This window comes from Panthera tigris, chromosome C2 (assembly GCF_018350195.1).
Source record: "Panthera tigris isolate Pti1 chromosome C2, P.tigris_Pti1_mat1.1, whole genome shotgun sequence".
Taxonomy (NCBI): Eukaryota; Metazoa; Chordata; class Mammalia; order Carnivora; family Felidae; genus Panthera; species Panthera tigris.
In genome coordinates this window covers 70,799,580-70,813,548 of record NC_056668.1, presented here as the reverse complement: position 1 = coordinate 70,813,548, position 13,969 = coordinate 70,799,580, and the positions used below count along the sequence as shown (strand labels likewise).

General features: G+C 34.1%; 1 protein-coding gene across 3 annotated transcripts in view; it reads left to right on the top strand.

The window, feature by feature from the left end:
* Nucleotides 1–12,300, top strand: part of FYTTD1 (forty-two-three domain containing 1) — a 40,498-nt gene extending 28,198 nt beyond the window's left edge. For all 3 annotated transcript variants that reach the window (XM_042998507.1, XM_007090929.3, XM_007090930.3), the window contains exons 4-9: nucleotides 2,731–2,843; nucleotides 4,447–4,543; nucleotides 4,954–5,015; nucleotides 6,543–6,617; nucleotides 7,939–8,065; nucleotides 9,770–12,300. In XM_042998507.1, the coding sequence (XP_042854441.1) occupies nucleotides 2,731–2,843; nucleotides 4,447–4,543; nucleotides 4,954–5,015; nucleotides 6,543–6,617; nucleotides 7,939–8,065; nucleotides 9,770–9,868 (573 nt within the window). In that variant the 3' untranslated portion in view covers nucleotides 9,869–12,300. The remainder of the gene's footprint in view (nucleotides 1–2,730; nucleotides 2,844–4,446; nucleotides 4,544–4,953; nucleotides 5,016–6,542; nucleotides 6,618–7,938; nucleotides 8,066–9,769) is intronic.
* Nucleotides 12,301–13,969: the final 1,669 nt, after the last annotated feature.

Here is a 13,969-nt window from a genome sequence, read left to right as displayed (position 1 = left end):
TCTGTGGGTTTGAGCCCCGCGTCAGGCTCTGGGCTGATGGCTCAGAGCCTGGAGCCTGCTTCCGATTCTGTGTCTCCCTCTCTCTCTCCCCCTCCCCCGTTCATGCTGTGTCTCTCTCTGTCTCAAAAATAAATAAACGTTAAAAAAATTTTTTTTGTTATTGCTGCATAGCAGTTATTTTCCACTAATGGGTAGGTGTTTTTGTGTGTGTTTATTTGAGAGAGAAAGAGGGAAGGGCAGAGTGAGAGGGAGAGAGAAACAATCCTAAACAGGTTCCATGTAGTCATTGCGGCCCTGCCACTGTAACTGACAAACCATGAGATCATGACCTGAGCCAAAACCAAGAGTTGGACCCTTAACCAACTGAGCCACCCAATGTGTCCCTCCACTAGTGGGTAGTTTTAATCATTTGTCTGATTTTAACAATGAAAATAAATGTTTTCATGCTATGGAATTCTATTCAACAATAAAAAAAGGAATAAGTTAATATATAAGTCAGCATGGATATACCTCAAAACATCATGCTAAGCAAAAGGAAAACACAATACTACGTTCTGTGTGATTCCATTTATCTGAAATTATAGAAAAGGCTAAACTATAGTGACAGATGAGATGGTCATTGCCTGGGGTGGGAGTCAGGCAAGGGAAAGGAATTGACTGCAGAGGGGCACAAGGAAATGTTTTAGGATGAGGATGCTGTTCTATCTTGATTATGATGTGGTTGCATGATTTGTTACACAAATTCATCAAATTGTAAACTTAAAATTTTATTTTATATAAATAATGCCTTAGTAAAATTAACGTAAAAATTAAAATATTTCAAGACCCTCAAGAAATCATTTTTTTAGGGGCGCCTGGGTGGTTCAGTCAGTTAAGCATCTGACTTTGGCTCAGTCATGATCTCATGGTTTGTGAGTCTGACCCCTGCATTGGGCTCTGTGCTGACCACTTGTGACCGCTCAGAGCCTGGAGCCTACTTCAGATTCTGTGTTTCTCTGCCCCTTCCCTGCTCATGCTCTGTCTCTTTCTCTGTCTCTCAAAAACATTAAAATAAGTTTTTATATCAAAATTATTGTGAAAGAAAAACTTTTCCATACATGTATTTTTTTAATGTTTATTTTTGAGAGAGAGAGAGAGCGCGCATGTACACACACACATGAGCTGGGGAGGGGCAAAGAAAGAGCGAGAATTCCAAGCAGGCTTCGCACCTTCAGTGCAGAGCCCAATGCAGGGCTCAGACTCATGAATCATGAGATCATGACCTGAGCCAAAACCTAGAGTCGGACACTTAACCAGCTGAGCCACCCAGGCACCCCCCAACGTATACTTTTTAAAGCACATTTATACATGTATACAAACTTTAGATCCATGGAATGATACATTCACCATGTATTAATTGGTTGTTACTCTAGTCTGTGTATTCATCATTTAACTAACATGATTGAGTACCCACTCTATGCTAGATGCAAGGGATTCTGTGGTAACTCAATAGAAAATCCCTCATGGAGAATAGAGATAAACATTAAATAAATTTTTCCACAAATAACTATATGGTTACAGTATGGCAGGTAGTTTGAGGGTAAAAAAAACACGTGACGACAGCATCAAAGGAATTTACATTTACCATTAAAATGATACTTGGTGGTGTTTTTATTAAAGACAGAATATGAAGCTTGGAATGAACTGAGTGATTTCATAGCATTTCTCCTATATTCTTAATATTCCTTATTTCTGTTTTTACATTTACTTCTTTTCCAAATGTTCATGAAAATGAAGACTTATAATTTTTGTGTTTTTTAGTCAATTGATACTTACGAATACTTCTCATATGCTTAAAACATATAAGGTAGTCTGAATTAAGTGTAAGATATGTATGGCTCATATTGCCAAGAACTTTTGGAAAGACTTCATGAAAAATACAGAAATCTGAATTAGACTTTAATGCTGGATTGAATTTATATATGAGGAGGGAGAAAAAGTGGACATTTCATATGCTTATTTTCTTGATTCCTTTTTTCTTTGTAACTCTTTCTACTCAGGCTTCTTTGCTGTCATAACCTCCTCTTTTTCCCTCACATTTGTTTTGGAACTTGGCTCTCTCTTTTTTTTTTTTTTTTTTTTTTTAAGTTTTTATTTATTTTGAGAGAGAGAGAGAGCACGAGCCTGTGAGTGGAGCAGGGGGGAGAGAGGGAAAGAATGAATCCCAAGCAGGCTCCTTGCTATCAGCACAGATCCTGACTTGGGGCTCCATCTCTCAGACTGTGAGACCATGACCTGAGCCAAAATCAAGAGTCAGGTGCTTAACCCAGTGAGCCACCTAGGTACCCCAGAACTTGGCCCTCTTCTCCCTTCATTTGGTAATCAAAAATCATGTTTATTTAAGTGATTTCCTCATTTACATTTCTGGTCCTCTGATTCTTCTCTTGAGTTCCAGGACCATGTTTCCCCATAACCTGTGCATCCCCCAGAGCACCTCAAACTGAACATAACCAAAATAGAAAAAAATCCATTTTTCCATTTGAATTGTCCTTTTGTTGCAAGTATTTTAAGTATAAGGAGGTTGCTGTCTTCTCAGTCACTTAGACTGGAAATATTCAAGTCATTTCAGCCTGTGTCTCTAATGTGCACATCTAAGCAGTCTCTGTCCATTCTGCTTCAGAAATGTTTATTGTAATAGGGTATATAGCAAAAAGCAATCTGATTAATGTAGTTTTTTTTGCCTTCTGAAAGAATATAGAACGGTATTTTCCAGCATTAAAAAGGAAGGCCAACCTTCTGAGACAAAATGAAGTACAGAGAAAAGCAGTTGCAGTTCTTAAGAGACCTAACCAGCTAAATAGAAAGTAAGTACTCAAATATGATGATAATATGTTATCCTAAGTAAATAAGGGTAGACTTCTTGCACTAAGCAACCAAATGAATGGATTTGTAGTGGTCATTTTCAAGACGGATATTTGGGATGTCTCTCTGAACATCCAATGTGGAGGCATTCAGTAATGGCTTTCTTATTGCTGAGACCCAGTATTACTGATGGTTTTAACAAATTGTAAACTTTAAAAAAAAAAAGCATTACTCTGCTTCTTTATCTCTGTTTACATACAGAATAAAATTACAAAAGGTGATTGTTTAGGTAAAAATACCTCCACCAGAATTATTCAAAATTGGGAATTCTGAAAGCTAAAATTGTTATTCAGTCTCAGTGATTCTTAATAGAACAATGTATTTGTGGAAAAAGCAAATTGTAAAAAATTCTGTGTGAATGCTTGTTAAGTTGAAAATATTATTATTATTATTTTTAAGTTATCTCTTCACCCAACATGGGGGCTCGCACTCAGGACCCCAAGATAAGAGTCGCATGCTCTACCTATGAGGCAGCCAGGTACCCCATAGCTGAGATTATGTTTATATTAAATGGAAGGCATAACAGAAACTCAAAAATTACGACCTATTGTTATGACATTCTGTTTTCTGTAAGAATAAAATGGGCAAAAGGAAGTTGATAAACTGGTAAGTTTCTATATTTTAGTTTCGAGTACCATTTATTCATCTTTTATAGAAGATAATTCAAAAAAAAAACTGAAAATGAAGTTTTTGTATAAATGGAACGGCTGGAATTGCAGGTTTACTTAACTATCATCCCTCTTTTCTTTTGGAAATCTGGTGTAGTACCTTTTGGGAAATGGGAAATTAGCAAATAAGAACTTGTCCATTATATGAGACATTAATGACCCATGTTAATTAGGCTAGGTAGGGAAATTTTGCATTTGAGTCTAAGATTGGAGGTAAGATTAGGCGATCTGTTAAATATTTATAAGAAATAAATAACTAGATAAATACGAAAATTTGTTTTCTCATCTTTTACTGACTTCATATAGAAATTAGAAAGGGATTGGTGAAAGTCAAGTCAAACATAATTGAGAGTACATTGCTCTATGTGAAAGAATAAGATGGTAAGTTTCTATGTGATTCATGTTAACATAAAGGTTTCTGAGTGAAGATGGAAGAGAAAACCATAGAAGATGTTATTTTCAAGATTTTCTCTTGATTTTCAGTAGTTTGATTATGATTTGCTTAGGTGTGATTTTCTTTGTACTTATCCTGTAAATTTCTACGTACATGTTTTTCATCAATGCTGTTTAGGAAGTAGCACTAAAATTGTTATTTTTAATGTCTTCAGAAGAAATCTTCTGTTAGAATATTAGCGAGTGCAATATTTAGAAGATAATTAGAATTAACTAGGTTGTTACGTAGTATGCTACAGAAAGATATTTATAAATTGAATCACAGTAACTTTGTGTAAATAAGGAAATAATTCAGAATCTTTATGTTTAGTGTACTTCAAATGTCTAGCCTACGAATTTAACTATTTTTGCTTATTTCTTCTCAGGATGTTTGAAAGTTGTTAAATGGCTTAGACTATTCATGATATATCTGTTTTTGTTGCAGAAATAGCATTCCGGCCAATTTTAGCAGGAGTGGAAATAAATTAAGTCATCAGAAAGATACTCGTCAGGCAACTTTTCTTTTCAGAAGAGGCCTAAAGGTATAAAAACCCCTTGGTGGTGGTTTCTTTTTACTCAAAGGATCTTGAACATCTACCTTTAGTGGTAATCCTCAATCATAGGCATAGCCCATGGTTGAGGTAAGGGTTGGGTTTGGGATATGGAGAACGTGACATCAGATTAGTTCTTTTTGTTACTTATTTTTTCTATTCTCCCTTTTGTTGTCATCAGTAGCAGCATCTTACAAGCTTAACATGTTATTTAGGAATAAATATGTTTTACCACTTGTTCTGATATAGGAACCTCAACAGAGGTATTGCCAGAATAGGCACATGCCTCTCTTGCATTCACACACACATCATACTGGGTTATAAAGTTACAGAGCAGGGCTGCTTTTTAGATTCAAACCCTCTGCTTTCTTTGGGACCTACTACTTTTTTTTTCCCTTCAGGTTCAGGCCCAGTTGAACACAGAACAACTGCTAGACGATGTAGTAGCAAAGAGAACTCGTCAGTAAGTTTCAATTTGTTTTTCAAGATGTCCTTTCAAAACTCCCAGAATACTAGCAACCCCGATTACTGTGTGCCCCAGTCCAGAAGAAATTAAATGAGACCCCCAGAGTATATTAACCATTGTGCCTGAAAAAAATAAATCCATTTTTTCCCCCAAAAAGCCTTTTGCATTTTCACATGTCATGTTAATGAGTTTTAGCACCAAATACATCCCTTTATTTTAAAAAAAAAAAAAAAAAGATAATGGAGTATTCCATTTTAATGAAACAGCTCTTTATTTTCTGTAACTGCTTTTCTATAAATGAACCTATTCAGGGAATAAATAGAAAATCCAATAGAGCTTTTAGAAAACTTGTGAACCCTTTAAAAACAATAGGATATTTTTCCTTTTCACATATTCTTTTCTTCTCCTTACCCCATAAAGATTTTTTGAAAATATTTTTTTGTCTGTTAGAATTGCGCTTCTGATGTGTGAGTTGTAACATTCTAATTCCATCAATATGATCAGTTTTCAAGATTAAACTATTTAAAACTATGACTACTTTTTGGAAAACAAAATGTGTAAAACATGGTATTGGTCCAGATATGCCAGCTAAAGTTGGGCACGATTTTGAGCAGAGTGTAAGAAAAAAAAGTATTTGAACTTGATGTTGACAGTATTCTTTTGCACAGGAGTCATGACATTGGAAACCATGAGGAAAGAAATGATAAGCCATTTGCTTCTCCAGTGAACAATGTTTACATAATTATAATAAAATAAGTGCTGTTTGTCTTGAACTTTGAGAATCTATAGGGAAAAAACCCCACAAAATCCTTAATTTGGTAACAGAATATAGTGAAAATGTCAGATTTTGAGTAACATGAATGTACAAGTAGAGCTGACAAAAATGGGAGGTACAAAGTGGGAAAAGAGATGGAAAGAAGAATTAGAGGTACTACTCTCCTTTCATACAAAGTCGAGAGGAAATGGTGTCTCTGAAAGAAAGAAGGAGATTTAAGAGACTGAAAGATTTATATTTAAAGTTATAATGGAAGTAAAATAGTGATATAGCTATCAAAATGTTTAGAAGGAGGTAGGGAATCTAGAGTATAGTGTGATGAGCTAAAACCTTATCATAGCAAAATATTGTTACATATGCGTCTTGTATAGTCAACTGGAGGTAACTAGCAAGCAGTAAGAACAAGGTTAAAAGTGCTGCCATTGGGGAGCAGGAAAGTTCTGCCTCTGGGGAGCAGAGGGGGCACAAAATACTGGAGACTGTTACTTTTCATTAGCAGCCTTTCTGTACTAATTTAATTTATTTTAAGGTATGTGTATTTGTTACACTGAAAAAATACTTAATAGATTCAAGTGTAGGAACTGGTTCCTACACTCAACATGCTGATTAATTATATCATGGTGGAGCTTAGTAATTTTTAAAAGCTAAGAAAATATGATGGTTACTTTAAAATGTATGTTTTTATGTGGAGTACGCAATAGGATTTATAAACTTCCATTTTAATGAAATTTTTGGTTTTTTGAAACTAGATGGCGGACTTCCACCACAAATGGAGGAATTTTGACTGTCTCCATTGACAATCCTGGAGCAGTGCAGTGCCCAGCGTAAGTCCTTTTTTTATTGTCAGAAGTTATAACCTCTCAGTATATAAGGTAATAGAAGAGCACTGGACTTCTGCTCATGATGTCCAAGTTAAGATAAACTGAGACAAAGATAAGAGTAATACTTGTGGTACAAAGTGGAAATACTATAGTATAAAGTTAAAGGTAAAAGCTGTTTTGATTCCTGGTTCTATACCCCCAAAGTAGACACTTTTAACAATTTCATATTTTTATTAAATTGGTGCGTATACAATAAGTATTTTATACATTTATTTTTTATGTATAATAACAAATGAGGGAATGCTATACATACTTGCTCCTTTCTCCTCCACCTCCTAATACAGTTTGGACATCTTTACTTGTAGGTACATACAGATCTACCTTCTTTTTAAAGGCTTCATAGTGTGTTCTTTTATCTGGATGACCTTAATTTAGTTAACCATTCCCTTATGTTTATTGCATTGTAAACTTTATAGGTTTTTGGAGTTTTTGATCTCTCCAGCTATTTTAATAAATGAAATGAAAAAAACATAGGATGAGTCTCTTAAGACTTCAGAGGTTGCTTCATTTTAGAAGATCAAGACTTGGAAGTCACCAGTCATTCCAAATTATTGAAAACATTTAATTCTACTTAAAGAAGTATTCTGTGAGTGATTATAAATTTTAGTCTCCAGATGAGTCAGTCAAGAACCAGGTACATCAGTACCCCCTTGTCTGTGATCTCACTTTCCACGGTTTCAGTTACCTAGTCAGCCATGGTCTGAAAACAGATGGTCCTCCTTCTGACATATTGTCAGAAGGTCAGTAGTAGCCTGACAGTACTTCACAATGCCTACATCATTCACCTCACTTTGTCTCATCATATAGGTATTTTATCATCTCACATCATCACAAGAAGGATGAGTACAAAAACATATTTTGAGAGAGGGCGGGAGAGAGACCACATTCACATAACTTTTATTACAGTATATTGTCGTAATTGTTCTATTTTACTATTAGTTATTGTTAACTAATAATTCATACTGTGCCTAATTCTTAAAAATTAAACTTTATCATAGGTATGTATGTATTGGAAAAAAGATATAGTATATGTAGGGTTCAGTACTCTATGCAGCTTCAGGCATCCACTGGCAGGTGAGGGGCAGTCTTGGAACAACATAAACCCCATGGGTAAGAGGAGACTATTGTACTTTTTTGAGAACACAAAATAGCCTTAATACATGGAACATGTGTACAAGTCAAGATGTCTTAGGTACCAAATGATTTGTTTTTCTTCTTTTGATTATTAAGCTTGTCTGATTTCATTTTAATTTTTTTCCAATAGAACTCAGAAACCACGATTAACTCGTACTGCTGTACCCTCATTCTTGACAAAACGGGAGCAATCTGATGTAAAGAAAGTTCCTAAAGGTGTCCCCCTACAATTTGACATAAATAGTGTTGGAAAACAGGTAATTTTTTTTCTGTGTTTCTTTGTGCCATTCATTGAGAATATTTTAATTAATAAAATATGTAATGAATTAAACAGGGTATCTTAAGTCTCCTCAACCTTAGGAAACCACTGAACAATCTACTTTGTTTCTATAGAGAAGCCTATTTGGGGATTCATATGAATGGAAACATACAATATGTGATCTTTTGTGACTGGCTTCTTTCACTTAGCATAGTGTTTTTAAGGTTCATCTATAGTGTATCGTCTTTTTATTGCTGAATAATGTTCCATCAATGGATATACCATATTTTATTTATTCAGTTATCAGTTGATAGACATTTGGGCTGTTTCCATTCTTTGGTTATTGTGAATAAGGTTCTTCTGCACATTGATGTACATGTTTTTTGTGTGAGTATATGTTTCCATTTCCCTGGGTAAATATGTACAAGTGGAATTGGTAGGTCATATTCATAACTATATGTTTAACCTCTTGAGGAAGGGCCAAACTTGTTTTCCAAAGTGGATGCACTGTTTACATTCCTTCCAGCATGTATAAAGAGTTATAAATTTCTCAACATCCTCATCTACACTTGTTACTATCGGTCATTTGATCGTAGCCATCCAAGTGCTTGTGAAGTGGTATATATCTCACTGTGGAATAGATTTGACATTTTTTATATTGACTTTGTGTCTTGTGATCTTGCTAAAATTAACTTCACTATTTTTAGTAATTTTGTAGATTCCTTAAGATTTTCTGTGTAAACAGTCATGTCATTCTCCATATCCCTTACCAATCCTTAAACCTTTTCTTTTTCTTCTTTATTATGATGGCTAGAACCTTCAGTACGATGTTGAATAGAAATAATGAGAACATGGTATGCTTGCCTTGTTCCCAAGCATGAGGAGAAAGCATTAAATGTTTCATCTTTTAGTATGATTTTAGCAATGGGTTTTTAGTAGATTTACAGGTTGAGGGAGTTCCTTTTATTCATATGCTGAGAGTTTTTATCATGAATGGATGTTGGATTTTGTTAAATCCTTTTTGTGTATCCATTGATGTAAAAATATGTGGAATTGAAAATATGAAGTATGGATAGAAATCTGACCAAATTTGTTTTGCTTCTTTTTATTTCATTTTGTCATGGTTACTCTTCTTTCATAAATGGTAAAATATAATTTGGGTGTGCTTTCTTTGTTAATCAAAGACCAGATTTTGATTTGAATTGGTTTGAACTTCTGTGATGAACTCCCAGAAATCCAAAAACTTCTAGAAATTCAAGAAAGTTTGTTTCAAATATTCACAAGTGTCAGTAACTCTTATGTTTATCAGTGACATCACTAGATTTTGTGGCAGTGTTTGTAGAGCCTAAAAATAATTGAGAGAAAATCTTGGATGTATGACTTGTGGGCATTATAGCAATGTGTTTTATGTAGTACATAATGTAGGTATTTAGAATGGTTTAGAAGATAGAGAATGTGAGTCAGACTACCTGGTTTAAATTCTGGAGCTGCAAGTAGGCAAGTTAACTAACTTCTTTAAACTTCACTCAATTCACCTAATTCATATGGTTTTTATTAGAGTTAAATGAGTTTGAATGCATAAATATTCAGGAAATGTTAGCTGTTGTTACCTTGAATTACCATTATGATCACATTATTGTTCTAAGCAAACATGGCCAACAGTCAAGTTGTTAATTGTTTTGTTTTGTTTTGTTTTCTCTAGACAGGGATGACTTTGAATGAGCGATTTGGGATCCTGAAGGAACAAAGAGCCACTCTCACGTTCAACAAAGGAGGAAGCCGCTTTGTAACCGTGGGATAGATCCCAAGTCAAAGGGACTTTTGAGTGATGACTCTGTTTTAAAAGTTGAATTGCTTGAAGAGTTCATCACAGAAATTGAAGAAACTTTATTTCAAAATATTCACAAGGCTAAATAACTCTTATTTTTATTTTTGAAGTTTTTTTTTTTAAACATGTATAAATAATGCCCTGAAAGAATAACAGGGAATATACCTATCTGTTCTTGAGATTTCATGGTTGGCCCAGACAGAACAATTCTCTGTTTGACTTCTTTGGTCCGTCATGCAGCAGAAAGAAGACAGAAAAATAGAAACTGATTTATTTTTATTATAGTGGTATTTAGGATCTCATTGCTTTTCCCATTTTTTATTTGCCATGGTAAATCTTGGTCTTCAGAAATATGAGTAGGTCCCTTTGTTGCTGTCACCTGTCCTTTAATAGTATTGATGTAATAAGTGCAGTTGACTTTTCTTCATTAGAGATATTAAAAAAAAACATTAGAATTCCAGTTTTGAGTTTTAAGATTTGTGGGAATATCTGGAATTTGATTCATTTTTGAGATGACCTTAGGTTAATTCTCCAGAGTTATAAATCTTTAATATCGAACTTTTAACCAGAAATGTGACTTTAGGCATTAGTCTCTGTTTAAAATGTTGATGTTTAAAACTATAAATGTGTGTTTACAAAATTATCTGATAGAGCCTTGGAAGAGAAGGTCCAATGTAAAAACCTAACAGTTGTGTTTGGTAAATGAAGAAAGCCGGAGAGGAAGTAGCAGGTTGAGGTGAAACACTTTAAAACCCAGGACATAGGTGTACTGTGTGGATTTAGTGTAGGCTTGAATCTAGTGTCTCGCACGAAGAATTCTTCAAATGATATTTAGAAGAATTATAATTATCAAGGTGGATTGAGTTCCTTAGATATTTTGATGATAAAATCAATAGCCATAAAGTCCTAGACTTCTTATTCAAAAGTTAAATTTTATAAGCTTTTTAAGCTTGTTAATTAAACAGTATAAAGCTTCAGAATCAAAAATATACTTGTATATGCCATAAAGACAAAATGGTAATTGAGTTACATTGTAATCTTGGTTTATACCTTTCTTGTATAAAGTTCAGGCATTTATAGTCAGGGTATTTTTTTTTTTCCTCCCACACTCTGGAGGAATTAATCTGTTGTGCCAAGCTAGTGCTGAAAGTCTTCAGATGGTTATATACTATAAGTTACAGTATAATGCCAAAATGCAGCAAAATATTCCAACTACAAGTTCAATCATTTTGAAGTTTAACCTTTTGGTTTGCTATAATGTTGAAACCTCTAAGTAGGTGTTAGTTTCCCTAGAGTGTATTGGTGTTAATTTTTCCTGTAAAACAAAACAAAACATAACATTAAGTTATCACTCTTGCCTGCCTTGTATTGTATATTAGACTTCATTGTTTTCTCTCATGCTCCTTGAGTTACTTGGTTTATGTTAGCCACGGAAAAGTATCAATAGTTTCATGCTTATACCAAAGAATTAAATCTGATCCTTAATATCTGGTATTTTGCCAGTAAGTCTACTGATAAGGGATTATTGGAAGCCAGTCACACAATTTGAAAATAAGCTCTAGTCTCCTTAGGCCAGGGACTCATTGCAAAACATTTTTGCAAGTACAAATGCTTAGATTTCATCTGTGAACAGTACATTTTATTTTAGACTGGTTTAGAATTACTGGTAGATTATTTTAAAGCAAAAGAGAAACAACTGAGCACAAATTTGCTGTCTTTAGAACAGTTTGAAAATATGGTATAAAGAAGTTTTCATTTTTTTTATTTTAAATATTGTACAGAGCTATTATTAATGCCATTTTTCTCGAAAACCTTAAAAATTGCCCCAAATATTGACGTTAACTGCATCAAACAACAAAGTGTCTTTGGTATATTAAACATTTGCTCTTCATACATCTCTAATTTCATTTTCTTTTTAAATATAAAATTTTGCCTTTGTTACAACTAAATTAAAATTCTTGAGTGCTAACATGCTGTGTATAAACAGAAGAATATGCTTTGTTGGAAGAAAATTTCCTTTCTTAGAATGTGGTTGTGGTCATCCTTTTTCAGTTCTTAAATTTTTTTTTTAAACAAGATACAACTTAAAATTTCCTTTGCATCAAGGTGTATGCAAAACATTGATGCAGTGCATCACAAAAATAAGTTTGTATTTAACGAGGAGATGCTTTACACTGTACTTTTTGGTGTTTTTTGGAAAAGTTACAAATTTAGATCTATTCTGAAGCTGTTCATTTTTAACAAATAAAATGTTACAGGTCTCACATTTATTCTTAGCTATAAAGATTGAGTTGTGGTTTTTAGATTGTTCTATGTTACAGAGAACTTTGTAGTGATTTATAATTTTTAGGGTTTGAAAAACTACCTAACCAATTAAATTGGTAAATCAGTCTACACTCATATTCTAACTGCCTTTTGACCATTTCATTCATGAGCTCCAACCAAGAAGTAAGTAGCCAGCAGGATTTAAAGACTCATTACTTAGAGTGCAGAATTTCAAGCTAGATGTGCCCTTCAAGATCATCCATTTCAATTCCTTTCTATGTTTTATTTAAGTGAGGCTCAGCTTTTCAAGACTTGTATGTGTCAATGTCACTTTTTGAGCTCAGGTCTTTTAATTCTCAGTTTAATTTAATTCTCATAATAAACTGCTTCTGTGAATTGAACACCCACAGAGAGTAGTGGAATGATGTTTGGCTTGTCCGATATCTGAGAAGTGGTAATTGCAATGCTTTTAGCATTTGTAATTTTTAGTATGGCAAGTAAATCTACTCTACCAGTGATAATTATTGAGACTTCATTACTTTTGTATTCAAGTTATATAGACCTCTTAGAAAAGGTCAGTGTTCCTGATTGCACATTATGTATTTTTTTCTAACAGGCATAGATTTCATAATTTTAATTATAAGCACATCATAAAATACTTCCAAAGTATGAACAAACTTACAAGCTTCATTGCCCACTGATTATTTTCTGTTAGAATAGATATGTATATCCCAGTTTGCTATCAGTGGCTTTATAATTCACACAGTATACACAGTGTCAGGATAATTTTAATTTTAATCACCCGGTGCTTCTCATGACAAGTGCATTCCTAAATCCCCATCACTTGTTTCACTCATCCCTCCACCCACATCCCCTCTGGTAACCATCAGTTCTCTGTAGTTAGGAGTCTGTTTCTTGATTTGTCTCTCTTTTTTCCCCTTAGCTCATTTGTTTTGTTTCTTAGTGTGTCAGGTAATTATTGTCCTGATTTCGATTTTCAATAAGAAAGTATGAGTGACAAAAAATAGCTGACTTTGCACTACAGAGAATGAATACCATACATTCTGAATACAGGTAGTATCAGGGCAGGAAATGATTCTTTTATTTCTGATTAGTATATTTTTGAACTTTCATCAGAATTATATGATTGTTTTATTGCTACTGTAAAAAAAACCCACGTGATTTAAGCTTCCTTTTAAAGCGAATTATTTTTATGTAGATCAATTTGGAGTTTATTCCCTTTTAAAAAATGATACCAACAGACCCCAGGCATTCACACTAAGAATTTTGGACTGTTGTCGGCCATTGTTAGGGAGTTAAAGATTTTCTTATAAATTATTGACTTCTGATGTCTTTTTTTCCCCCTCACGTTACTTCTATCAAATACAAAAAGCTTTTATTTTTGTATTAAAAAATTTTTTTTAACATTTATTTTTGAGACAGCATGAACAGGGGAGGGTCAGAGAAAGAGGGAGACACAGAATCTGAAACAGGCTCCAGGCTCTGAGCTGTCAGCACAGAGCCCGACACGGGGCTCGAACCCAAGGACCGCGAGATCATGACCTGAGCTGAAGTCGGACACTTAACCGACTGAGCCACTCAGGTGCCCCCAAAAAGCTTGTTGAAACAAGGAAATGTGTGATACCATCCTGGAGCTGAAATTCATTGTGTTGTATTTCAGAAGAGGTTTACTGATGTTTAAAGATGAATAGGAAACTTTCCATAGTGTGTAGATACCTAATTTCTACTTCTATTTCCACTTTCCTTTAATGAGAAGAAAATCATATTGTCTGCTTATTAAAGGAATCT